This window comes from Onychostruthus taczanowskii, unplaced genomic scaffold (genome assembly GCF_017590055.1).
Source record: "Onychostruthus taczanowskii isolate IOZ18803 unplaced genomic scaffold, ASM1759005v1 scaffold6, whole genome shotgun sequence".
NCBI classification, from domain to species: Eukaryota; Metazoa; Chordata; class Aves; order Passeriformes; family Passeridae; genus Onychostruthus; species Onychostruthus taczanowskii.
This window is the reverse complement of record NW_024503679.1, coordinates 12,765,257-12,778,197: the sequence shown is the minus strand read 5'-3', so window position 1 is coordinate 12,778,197 and position 12,941 is coordinate 12,765,257. Positions and strand designations below refer to the sequence as shown.

Below are 12,941 nucleotides of genomic sequence, written 5' to 3'. Positions count from 1 at the left end.
GGTTTTTGGCCAGCACTCATCAGTGCCCATCAACAGAGACACCAGGGAGTGTACAGCAGTGCTTGGGGTCTGATGGCAGGGCAGCAAGGCTTGTGCTGTCTGTGCAGGCTGTGTCAAACACCCAGAGCCATGTGTGCCTGGCTGTGCTCAAAGTACAATGTGCCTCCATGATTCCCCTCTGGAGCAGGGCCAGGTTGGGACTCACCGTTCAAGAGGCAATCCAAACTTCTTGTAAGCCTTGATAAACCTAAGGAGAAAAAAAATTTTTAAAAAACTAAACTAGCTGCCATAAAAAGTAGGTCCAATATCACAAATGTCCTTGAATATATTAATTACAGCCTGTCACATTATCACCCCTGCATTCCCCACTGATCAGCTCAGCATCCCTCAGAACTGGGAAGCCTCATCCATTAGCCCCCACAAAGAGTTTTGTGACCTTGGCTGAAGAAGAACACAACATTATTATGAATGTTGAGTGTTTGACAGATGAGGGGTAAAAAAAAAAAGGAGAGTGGTAACTGTAGGGCAAAAAAAAAAAAAAAAAAATAGAAGAAAGCATTGGCTCACACCATGTTGGTAATTATTAACTTCATTTTTCCAGGAAGAAAAGAAGCATTAAATCAATGTCATTAGTAATTTTAAAGCTTGGGCTGTAAATGTAGCAACCCATCACAGAAGAGCCAAATGTGGTTCAATCCAACCCAGAGGTTTGCAGATGAGGTTTGCTATTTATTTTCATGTCTTATTTTTATTGTGAAAATCCCTGCTGTGGCTAACACATCTTTAGAGCAAGAGTTGCTGCAATCAAACATTGCCTTGAGCTGGGAGTAGACACAATGGCTACAACTACAGGTTATTTTTAAAATTAATTAATTTTCTGCCTTCGTATTTTCATTTTGTATTCTTTCAGCTCCTTTCTGCTACATCACAATAACCTAAATGGCTGTTGTATTGGCATATTGTAACATGTCCTTCCTGCTCCAGGGTTTTAAGATGGTTATGGGGCAGCTATCACAGCCCAAAAACTCTGCTATCTCCTGCTTAAAAATACACCAGCTCAGAGATAGAGAGTTAAGGAAAACTCACAACTCCCTCTCTTCCATCTTTGGCTGAACATCTGGGTAGAGCTGTAAGACAAAGATCTCTGGGAAAGACTCAAGAATTAGAAGATAGGAGAAGAAAACAATGCTCTGAAATTCAGTCTCCAGCTGACATCAGAGACTGACACAGTCGGATCGACAGGACCAGTGCTTCTCATGAGGTCATTTTGCCAGAGCCTGCCTTTCACTGAGAGCTTAAATCAGCACGATGACTGCCAGAAAAGTGTCAGGAAGGCCAGAGCCCTTGGCTTCTCCAGATCTGCAGCTCATGGCACCTAAGACCTCCTCACATGTTATACAGCATTAGCTCCATCCACTTGGCCCACAAAGGGCAGTTACAGCAGGGATTAATTTTAGGAAGGTACCAGCTTCACTGTGTCCTAACTAAAGACAATCCAGTCCATTCTGCACTGACCTGAATGTTAAGGTCATCAGCTGAGATCAAAACTGAATTATATAAAGGTGCCAGTGAACCAGCTCTGCCTAACCACTGACGTGCTTACGGGTGAACACATCCTGGACTAATCTGGGATTTTCTTCACCTGCATGGGATTTCTATATTTGTCTTCTGAACTGTCTCTTGTGCCCAGCACTGACCTCCTGATTTCAGCATCAGTAAACCCTTCCACAGTGTCTTTTCTAACACTCCGAGGGCGTCCCCTGCGCTTGGGTCTCTTCTCGTCGTCGGTATCGTCGGTCTCGCTTTCTGACCCAGACGATCTCTGCAGCCTTCTCTTGGTCTCTGCATCAGATTCACTGTCATTTGTCTGAGCCTGCAGGTAGCAGAGAAACAGCAGGACAGTTAACAACTGCTCATCTAACCAGCTAAAAACCTTTTCTGTCCCTCCTGCACTGGCACTATTTAATGGACTGTAAAACACCTGAGCATCCACTCCTGAAGGTGCAGGAGCCTGTGTGACCAGCCCAGAAAGGCTGCACACCCTCTGCAGTTCCCAGCTGGCTGAGGCTGTGGTGGTCATCCTCCTTTTACAGCCACCAGTTTCACAATTGCATTTTGATCTACTAAGAGATGCTAAAATATTGATTTCCATGGGTTTGTGCCACAGTCCCTTAGACTATTTTGAAAACCAGGACACCTCAGAAACCAATGTGGATTCATTCAATATGAATGAACCTTCTCTGTGTTTTTCACATCAGTGTTTTTCCCCAGAGCTCACCCCATATAACAGTTCTAACCCCTTAAAGTCCCACACCCCAGCAGAGCATCCTCTCACAGTCAGCTTTCTTTTGGATTGGGGTAGATCCCATTATATAAAGAAGAACTTGGGAAGACACCATCTCTTTTGCTCCTCAGGATCCAGATTTAGGCAAGAGCCACCCAGGGAGCTAGAGAACCCAAGGAAAAGAGACAGCCAAAAAATGGCAAAATCTGCAGCAAAATCCAATACAATTGGGTACTTTGCTTTGTGGTCACTACAGATTCTTTTGATTTTGTCTGCTAATGTGAGATGAGTCGCATCAAGTCCAGTCTGGGCCCTCAGGCTGCATCCCAAACCATTGCTCCAATGCACAGTGCCAACAAGAGGTCACTGTGCTACCTCTGTGCTCTATTCCCAACCAACTCTGGAGGAGGGAGAGATGCTCAGAGGGCAAGGAGGCTTCCCCTGAGCATTGTCTCTGGCAGCTCTCTCCTCCAGCCTCTCATCCCCTCAAGATGGGCTGTACCTTTTTCGTTGAGCTCCGGATTCGAGGCAGCATGTAGATTTCCTCCAATTCTTTCTGCCTTTCTTCCTCCTCCACCTTTTTCCTCTGCTCTTCTGGAATGATATCATCCCAATCCTTCTGGGACCGCTCATCCAGCTCTGTCTCTTCCTCCTCCATGGTTGCAAAGTTGGCAACCTTTTACAAGCAAAGAAGACGTTTTAGCAATTCCCTCCCCTGGCAGGAGCACCCCAGAGCTGTCTGCTAAGCCTCAACTTCTTCTCCACAGGAATTCTGCCAACACTTCCACAACTACTCCATAATTGATCCCTATGCCACTACATTCCTGGCTCCTTGCCTCGTTTTTGGACTAACAGCTTTTGAGGAAGCACGTGCAGTTTAAGAAGTACTGCTGAGTATTTGTAAATTATTGGGTTTGTTTCCAAATTTGGTAAATTCTGCATTTTATTCACAGCCTTCAAAACCACTTTCCTGAAATTAAATGAATACCTACCTCAGGGGTGTTGGAACTGGATGATCTCTAAGCTCCCTTCCAACCCAAACCATTCTGTGACTCTGAGATCTCTGTGAGGTGCTCCTGCCTGTTACTGACCTCACCTCCACGGCAGGGTGTGGGGAGCCACACTGCCACACTGCAGAGCCTGGGGTCCATACCTTGAACTGTGAGAGCAGCTCGTCGGTGGCACTGGTGGACACCTCATTCTCCCGGGTTTCAGCCAGACGCAGAATCTCATCGATGTCCATCTCCTGCCAGTCAGGGAGAAGGAGGGATAAAGCAGAGGGTGCCAGGCACAGCAGGAAGTAAGAGGCTTTGAGAACAGGCTCGTGTGCTGATATGAGCTAAATAAAGTGCAAATATCTGCAGGGTGTCATCCCAGAGGGCAGGGATGAACAATCTCAAGTGGTACAACGAAGTACAAATAAGGTGACAGAACAGAAGGAAAGGACCACGAAGGCTGAACAGTGGGGAAAATTTCCAGGCAGTGAGATGTATGAACTGTAGACTGTTTCCCTGGGGAGAAACTCTGCTGCTTGGGCCATTAAGGGAATTGGTCAAAACACTCAATGCTAAACTGTCAAGCAATGTTGCACTGAGGCAGAAGAGAGCGACCTGTTTATTGCACTGTGCTGACTCCTGCCTCGCTCAGAACCACCAAAAAAGGGTGCTGGGGAAGTGCTCAGAAGAGGCAGGGAGAGGAGCCTTCAGCAGGCTGTGCTGTCACTAGCTAATAATGTGAAGGCAAGGGACTCCCTGGGTGACCATTAATATTTAATCCCTAACAACAAGGCTCTCCTCAACCCTGATCCCCCAGTCTCAGACTCTGCTTCCAGCTTCTCCAGACTCCCATATGTCCTGTTCACCAACTTGCTCTCATGCACAGGGTAAAACAAAGCAGGAGCAACCACACACAGTCCTTCCTGCAGACCTGGAGAGCACTACAAACTGCTGTGTGATTTCAATTTCAAACTACCTGAGGCTCCGACTCTTCCCCTTCAAGCTCCTTGAAAAGATCTTCAGCTCCAAACTTCAAAATAGCTGTCAGCTCCTCTTTGTTGAAGGGATTTGAGCTGCAAGAAGAAAAGAAGGAAAAGGTGCTTTGAGATGTTCAGTCAGAACTGCTACAGCACAAAACCATACCAAAGTTTGTCCTAATTGAAGCGAGGAGCAAGTTTTCTACCCAGCACTATAAAAAGCTTTGTTATTATTCTCTTTCCTGCTCCAGCACACACAATGACTGCAATGGGAACCACCTCCATCTACTGGGGGAAATGAAGAGAAACTGAGGCCACTGCCAAAATGCAGCCATTCCACAGCCAGGTTCCCCTCAGACCAGGATGATCTCTGGGTGAGAGACAGAAGCAAAAACTAATTTTAAATTTCTGATCATCTTTATCCTATGTATCCAAATTAATGGCTGCAGAAGCCAAATCAGTGGAAGCTGCCATGATTTATTAGCCTTCTGCCCTGTACCCTATCAAATAAATACTGGGAAATGCCAGCAGGGGAAGCTGGTTATGCCACGTGCTCCAGACATTTCTGCCTCCTGACACAGCCACGTACTTGGATCTCCCAGAGTTGTTGTCCAGAACAGTCCGGCCGGTGGTGTCCATACGCTGGATAACCAAATGATCCAGCACCATTTTCTTCTTGGCTCTCTCAATGATCTCCTCCTCCACTGTCCCCTTGGTGACCAGGCGGTAAATATTCACCTGAGAGGCAAAAAGAGACCACAGCTATTTACTGGACAGGCTCTGCTGGTACAGCAATGCATCCCTCAGCTGTTTTCACTGGGCTGCTGACATTGTCTCTTCGTGTACAGATGTGCTTTTTCAGAAGAAAAACAATCACATTCTCTCTGTACCTCAGGAGATCCAGTTAAAATCAGGATGGTTAACACAGATCCTGTAGTGTGCCTAAGCACAGAGCAAAAATCTTCTGAAACAATCACTCTAAATTCAAACCAGCACCAAACTAGCTTTTCACATATCTAATAACCCCTAGTAAAGGTGGATGTTCTACTTTTTAAGTTTTTCAGGGCAAGAAAGAACAGAGTCCACTAGAATTAGGCTGAGAAGTGCAATGCCATGGGTTGGGTTCTGGGTATGCTCAAAACCAACAGGAAGACTTGGCACCTGGCAAATCTGGGCTGCTTTTTGTCTCCTACTTTTTAAACGAGATTCCCTCAGGCAGCACTCTCTGGAGCAAGGACTGGGACAAAAAGCCCGTGTTTTCAGAAGCTTTGGTGAGGTGAGAAGATGTTTAGGTGCACACACTGAAGGCACAGTGAAAACAACCCAGGCAGCTCTCCTGACCTGCTTCTTCTGTCCAATCCGATGAGCTCGGGCCTGAGCCTGAAGATCATTTTGGGGGTTCCAGTCCGAGTCAAAGATAACAACAGTATCAGCAGAGGCCAAATTAATTCCCAACCCTCCAGCTCTTGTTGACAACAAGAAACAGAAGTCCTGGGAAGGAAAAAATAAAAAGCATCCATGAGTTAACCAGTTAAATGTGGGCATAATATAGCAGTGGTGACTCAAAAGCTGTAAAAGGGAAGGCTCTGTTGCACTCATGGTTCTTAACGCAGAAAAAGGATTTCCTTCCCATGTCCCCTGTTCATGCAGGCTGAGCAGCACCAGGCTTTAAGCACAGACCCAGGGTGAGGCAGTGCTGGCCCAGCTGAAGGGATGAATCAATATGGGAGAGCAACACAAGCAGCTCAAGGCAAGGGCACCTTGTAGTTACTTCTGAAGGTCAGACCACATTGCTCATCAGACTCCTACAAAGGCAGCAGGCAAACATCTGCTTTTTACTGCCTGAATCCTGTTAGGAGTGAGATCAGCAATGAACAGACTGTACCATCTTAGAACCCAAGATGCCTGAGCCCCCATAGGTGTCCCTCAGGACAGGGAAAAGGGCAGGTTCTACTGGCATTCTTGTTTCTTCCCCCCTCACACTTCCTTTTGTTAATTTTCCTACAACCACAATCTCTCACAATCCCTGTGTGAGCCAAGAATCCTGCTCCAGCCCAGGCTCCTGGAGTGAGGAAAGGTATTTCTCACAGCTGGGCTGACTGACACAAAAACAAGTGTCTTGCACCAGTCACTGTGAGTCAGCAAGCCCAGATGAGAGGTTTCAGATGCCCTCTCCTATTACACTGGAGACTTTCACCTCCAGCACCAGACTCCACTGCCTGCCAACACTTAAAATCCTTCTTTTGCCTCTGTCATTTCATATTCAAAACCAGCTTCAGACTGGAATCACTCAGCAACCACCTTATTCTCCAGACCAAAAAGGAGAGGACTGCTAAAATTTGGCTCTTCCCAGCCTCTTCAGAACTTTCTGGAATTGTGACTTGCCGCCCCGTTCCTTGGACGTGAGAGATTCCAAATAAGCAATATGGCTGGCTGCAAAGCATGCCATATCCATGTCTTTAAAAGTACCTGGGGTCTTGTGAAAAGAACTGACCTAACTAACCCCCTGGTGTCAGTCACAACCTGTGGCTCAGCCACAAACCCTCTGCCCAGGACTGCGGTACCTCGGAGCCGTCGGCGTTGAAGTGATCCAGCGCCTGCTTTCGGATCTCCCCCTTGATCGAGCCGTCCAAGCGCTGCAAAAACCAACCACAGTGATAAAAGAAAGAAGGTAAAGGAGCCCTGAGGCACTGCTGCACCCGAGTGCTGCCAGCCCTACAGCCCCCTGTGCTGCCTGCAGTGTTTAATTGTTAAAAATAGCCGCCAATTAAAAATAACCGCGCTGCCTCAGCTGTGTCACAAGGGCTGGGGGATGCTCAGGAGCAGGCACACAGCGGGTGACACCGCAGCTCCCGTTACAGGCTCTCTGTGCTCACTGTCCTCGGGTGACACAGCCCAAAGCAGGGGCCTGCCACAGGAGTTTTGCAGAGATGGGGCCACACTGCAATGAAGGGACATCCCGCTTCCTTCCAGTAAGTGCCGCCTGCAATCCCGGCCACCAGCCTCTGGGGAACTCAGTGACTCCCACTGCTCAAGCTCCCTCCATTTTTTCCCACACCTTCAAGGGGATCCCACTGTTTTCCACGCTGATGTTTCTCACCTGAAAAGGGTAGTGTTTGATAGTCAGGTACTCTGCCAAGATGTCCAGCATCCTCACCATCTGTGAGAAGATCAGCACTCTGTTGCCTCTCTCCCGCAGCCTGGTCAGCAGCTTGTCCAAGAGAATCAGCTTTCCACTGCTCCTGATCAAAGACTGAAGAAATAACCATCATTTCCAATCTTACCCTTATGTGCATCACACAGAGCCCTGCACAGACCTGCTCTTTTCAGGGTCATTCATCTGTTGTACATATCTAATCTAATCATCTGGATTTACACAGCAGAGCCCACACACACAATGAATCACACAAGACAGATTCTACACTGCCCACAACTCCTGCTCTAGAAGGCCATAAAATGTTGCCTACAGTAGAAGTGGAGGGCTGGGGGTTCAAATGGCTTAGCTGTGAGAACTATTTTTGAGGAAGAAGCCACAGATGATAAAGCTTCACCAGATATTATTTTGTTGGGAGAACAAAAGAATGAAATTTAAGGAAAAAAAGTGGTGACAAAGGACACCACTCACCTGCAGGGTCTCAAGGCCATTCTCTCTCTCATTTTCCTCGGGAGGTTTGATAAGGTAGCAATGGTTGCAGCACTTTTTCAATTCCATCACAATATTCAGGAAACCAGATGTGCTTCCCCTTGTTCCCTTTGAAAGAGCTTTGTAGTTTCTTGTCAAAATCCACCTGAAGGCAGGAAAATTACAGTTCAGATCATTACTCAGTGCAAAGCAGAGCCTTGGAGGAAAAAAACCTTCAGAAACAGCTCATTCAGGCATCAGTCTACTTTCCTGCCTCCATCTCTCCTCACTTCTCTTACAGGATGCTTTTTCCTTTCTAAAAACCCTGATCTGACTTTCCTATTGATATTATCACTGTTTAATATTGAACAGCATCCCAACTTTGTGCATATTGTCACTCCCCCAGGAAAGACATAACCTCTGTCTTGCAAAACTGGCCAGTTGAACTGCATCACTCTACAGAAACATCTTCCAGAAGGAAAGAAATCAACTCCCCTATCCCCACATTCCTGCTGGGAAGCTCCCAGTACTACAGGTGATGGTGTCTCATTGCACTCTGAAGGCCACAGTATGCACAGAGCACTGGAACACATTGCAAGGCCCACAGAAAGATGTGCCCATTTCCACTGGCACTCCCAGTAACTCCTTCAGTGACTCACTTGTAGTACTGCTTCTGCAGAGCAGACATTTCCACCCGGAGGATCTGCTCCACTTTGGCTGGCAAAGATTTCTCCACATCCTTCTTCACTCTGCGCAGCAGAAACGGCTCCAGGACTTTGTGAAGGCTCTGGTAGCCGTTCTCTCTACCTTTCCCGTGATCCTCCTCAAAATCCTCCCAGAACTCAAACCTGGCAACAGAAAGGAGGAGAAGGGAGGTGTCAGAATACCTCTTGTCTTATGGCACCAAACAGCATCTGTTGGATACACTCCTGCTGCACCACAAGAGAGGAGAACAGCAGTTTAATGGAAACAGTGCAAGATGACAGATTCACTCTGCTCTGGTTAATTGAACAGATTGGTGGCAAAGCTAGAAGATCTCTGGGCTTAGATACCTTCCTCACATCTTATATTTGAGCTCCACACTGACTCCCAGGACCCAAAATCCCAAGTTTCCCACTATTTCACTCTGCTGGCATTTACCTGGCAGCAGTTTCTGAACTTTCCACGGTGCCTCCCCCAGGCACGGCTTTGACAACTGGACTGTTTTACCCTGCTCTGAAGGCTCTTTTGGGATTGTTGCTTCCTCTGACAGCTCGTTTGAAATGTGGAGATCTGCTCTCCTCCACTTGGGAAACTTCAAGCCTCTCCTTCACTGTTTGTGTGATCCAACAAAAAGAATTTGGGGGACAGCTCTTCTTGCAGTCAAACACAATTTCAGTGAGCTTTTGGAGCATGCCTGCCTTAGCTTTAGAGATGCCCATAGCTCATTTTATTTTAAAGGAAACAAAACATTTGTTACACTGTGGACACACAATCAGCCAGACAGCACCCCCAGAGCTGCCATGAAATGGCTGGCAGAGGTGCCTGAACCACAGTGTACTGGAAACCTCAGAAATGGCAGAAATGATTGCTTAAAACAAATTTATCTTTTTAGAGATGTCTGGAAGACAGCAGACAGATTTGAAAGGCATGTATCAGGTTTCTCCATTCAATTTGCTACCAGAAATACTCCTTGTGTTAGTTATTTAACCTTTGATTCTCCCCAGTAATGTCTGTTCTCCTATCATTGCTGTCACACCACTGAGTTTATTTCAGGGATTTCTGCCATTCTGCACTCCCTTGAGCCTGTTTAACAGACAAGAATGGAACAGAGACATTTCTTGGAAGGCCTGAAAGAAGACTCACTTCTCTGGCATGATGAAGTGCAGCAGGGACCAGAGCTCCTTGAGTGAGTTTTGAAGTGGGGTGCCAGTGATCAGCAGCCTGTGGTTGGACTTGAAATCAATCAAGGTTTTGTACAGCAAGGAGTCATCGTTTTTCAACCGATGGGCTTCGTCCACGCCCAGAAAGGCCCAGTTAATGCTTCCCAAAACAGTCTGGAGGAAGAGAAGGAAAAAACATAGGCACCAAGGAGATGCTGGGTCAGACAGGCCCCAGCACCTTGCACATGTGTGTCCCCCCAAGGCAGGAAGCCCTGCAGTGTGTGCTGCCCAGGGTGTCCTGACCCAGCCCTGTGGCTGCACCCTCACAGGATTTCCTTGCTAACAAAATTTGGGGACCAGGGTGCCTTCCCAGAAAGGAAAAGGTGAAAATCAGCCATGCTGAACAACACTCCTGCTGTATCTCAATAGCCCTGCAGCAAGTACACCTATCCTAGTCCTCCTTTGCTTTACCCAGAAAGCAGAGTCCTTCCCCAGCTCTTTATTCCCCCCTTTCTCCATGCCCTTGGGGTCCTGGGTAGCACTAGTCCCACTGGAACAAGAACAGGAGAGCAGATGAACAAAGCTAAAAATTTCAGGTAATCCAAGAGTTTTGATTTTTTTTTTTTTTTTTTTTTAAAGCTGTTAGTTTTCTGCTAAGACTCAGTGATACACTGACAGGGCTGGTGAATATTTCCTAAGGAGACTTGTAAGATTTTTTGTAGATGTAAACATGTAAATACTGTTAACACTGTGGCCAGAGGTTCAGTCTAATGTTTTGTCCTCTTAACAAACCTAAATTAAACCAGGTAAAAATCCAGGTACTGCTGGATCCTGCCAAATGTCTTACATGTAAAAAACATAACACAACTGTGCAGTACAAGAGTGAAGACACTAAAATGTGTCCCACATTCCCACATTCCCTTGCATTACTGGGAAGGAAAAGCAAATAATGGCTGTAGTTTTCCATCACCATAGAGGGAAGAGGTGAAACCCACTAGCTGAGAACTGGCTTTCTCCTTTGAAAATGACAGAAAGTCTAAATAAAAACATTCTTGGAGTAATGACTCACTTTGTCCTTCAGGAGGATCTCATATGTTGTGATAAGTGCATTGAATTTCAATCTTTTAGACTGAGAATGGATCCACTCATATTCACGAATCTGTGAGGGGAGACAAAAGTTAACTTGAACATTTGTTATCAAAAGGAAAGAGTTAACAATTGTTATTTTAGTGTAGCTGTAAGCCAGAGACTCCAACCAAGTCCAAACCCCTTCTAAGATGCTGTTTGATGAGCTCAAGGTGCTCAAAGAACAATTAGTTTTAGTGCACAGATGGTTCAACTGCCCTTGCACAGGTAACAAAATAAGGTTAACCTGCAGTTGTGGCATTAATGAACACAGCACCTCACTGCAGACACCACTGCAGCCCCAACACTTGTGTGCTCCATTGTCTGACCAGCCCCAAACACTGAAGACAAGCATTTTACACTGCTGGACTTCTCACTGCATGTTTCACTCCAGATCAGTACAGGCTCTGAGAGAAGCCAGTGCTCCTGCACTCACTCCAAGGGGCAAAATAAAGCAGAAAATTCCCTGTAGCAGGGAGTTACACCCACAGACTCAGCTACACCAGCTCCAGCTGCCTGCAGTGCTGCCAGCACTATCTGCCAGCCTCTCCAGCTCACTGTGTGTCACACACATCACACACCAGCTGCTGCTTTGCACCCAGTGCTTCTCCCTGAGCCCTCACCCTTTGCTCTCTGATTACACACCATGTTCCTGCTCATGAGGTCTCCAATGTAAACCACCACGTTTATCTCAGGTGCCCACACTTCAAACTCCCTCTGCCAGGAGGTGAGGGTGGACAGGGGCACCACCACCAGGAAAGGGCCATACAGCTGGTGCTGATGGAACAGGTATGACAGGAATGATATTGTCTGAATGGTCTTGCCCAGTCCCATTTCATCAGCCAGGATCACGCTGTTGTTTCTGAGAAAGAGGAGAACAAACAAAAATGCTGTCTGAGTGCACGTTTCTGCCACATGAACAGCAATCCACAACAAGGACAGAGAGGGGCAGTGCAAAAACAGTTATTTGAACACTTCCAAGTGGATCCCAGAGGCAGCCAGAATGAACATGGCACAATAATGTGCAAAAATTAACTATGATGACTCCAAACTGAAGGAAAACAGGCAAAGGCAGAGGGGAATCAGTGGCCTAATTTTAGGAGGACATCTCTCAAAGACTTCAATAAATATATAAGCACACTGAGCCAGAAACCATTTTTTCCCATTAAGTCAATGGAAATCTAGGGCTTATATGTACCAGGCTCAGCCAAATCCATCATGTGAACAGGCCCAGACAGGGAAAATGCTTTTTGTTTACACACAAGGTTTCTTAAGTTCATGCTTTAGGTAGTTCCTGCTTGCACTGTCTGTGATGCAGCTGGGCACGGTAACATTTGAAACCCTCCAAGCTGCAGAAGGAGGGCGGGTAAAGACCTCACTTGAAAAGGAGGTGTGCCAAATCCTTGAGGGACAGAAAAGCTGCAGAATGAACACCCCAGGCTCTGTACATACTTGCACCAGGAGTGAGCGAGCCAGTTGAGGCCCTCCAGCTGGTAATCGCGCAGCTCCAGGTTCTCCCCGCCGATGTACGAGGGCTGCTTCTTCAAGGCAACAAACCTCGGCCTCTGCTTCAACACCTGAAAGAGATGCTGCCCTAAGTCCACTGAGGAGAAAGACAGAACTCTCAGTGGCTGAAAGGCTGAAAATTCAGCAATGAAACTGATGAATTCAGCAAAGAGTGAGTATCTATTCACTGGTTCAAGTGAAGAGGACTTCACCTCCATCCACATTTTCCTAGCCAGTGCTTGTGTCTGCACTTCTTGTGATTTGCCTGCTGCTCTCTGGTTTATGATCAGGGCTCTGAGCCCCCCAGGAGTGTAGTAAGCTGCACAAAATACACAGGACTCAGAACAAGCTCCACTTCCTTATTTGTCCTCTTTTGGTTTTTCTCCCATTATTCCTGTCCCTCTCCTTCACTGTATCAGCATCTTGCAGGCTTCCTCTTTTCCCAGGTGTGCTGTTTTTTCATCCAACTGACATTAAAACTGCTGCACCTCCTTCTGAGGAGGAAGCACTTTGCAAGGATTAATTAAGCCTCCCACTCCCCAGGGGGACATAACGTTCTCACTGTGCACA

The 12,941-nt window shown here is 46.8% G+C and overlaps 1 protein-coding gene across 2 annotated transcripts in view; it reads right to left on the bottom strand.

Annotated features, from left to right (window-relative positions):
* The window catches only part of CHD2 (chromodomain helicase DNA binding protein 2), a 71,238-nt gene that overhangs the window by 13,476 nt on the left and 44,821 nt on the right, over positions 1-12,941 (bottom strand). The window contains exons 13-27 of one of the 2 annotated variants that reach the window (XM_041418554.1): positions 12,318-12,442; positions 11,511-11,727; positions 10,810-10,899; positions 9,724-9,914; positions 8,538-8,726; positions 7,882-8,044; positions 7,357-7,509; positions 6,821-6,892; positions 5,598-5,747; positions 4,846-4,994; positions 4,256-4,352; positions 3,438-3,530; positions 2,787-2,960; positions 1,698-1,873; positions 206-247 (exon numbers count right to left, since the gene is read on the bottom strand). In XM_041418554.1, coding sequence (XP_041274488.1) covers positions 206-247; positions 1,698-1,873; positions 2,787-2,960; positions 3,438-3,530; positions 4,256-4,352; positions 4,846-4,994; positions 5,598-5,747; positions 6,821-6,892; positions 7,357-7,509; positions 7,882-8,044; positions 8,538-8,726; positions 9,724-9,914; positions 10,810-10,899; positions 11,511-11,727; positions 12,318-12,442 — 2,081 coding nt within the window. Of the gene's footprint in view, positions 1-205; positions 248-1,697; positions 1,874-2,786; positions 2,961-3,437; positions 3,531-4,255; positions 4,353-4,845; positions 4,995-5,597; positions 5,748-6,820; positions 6,893-7,356; positions 7,510-7,881; positions 8,045-8,533; positions 8,727-9,723; positions 9,915-10,809; positions 10,900-11,510; positions 11,728-12,317; positions 12,443-12,941 lie in introns of those variants that run through there. The other variant, XM_041418553.1, reaches the window with a different exon arrangement.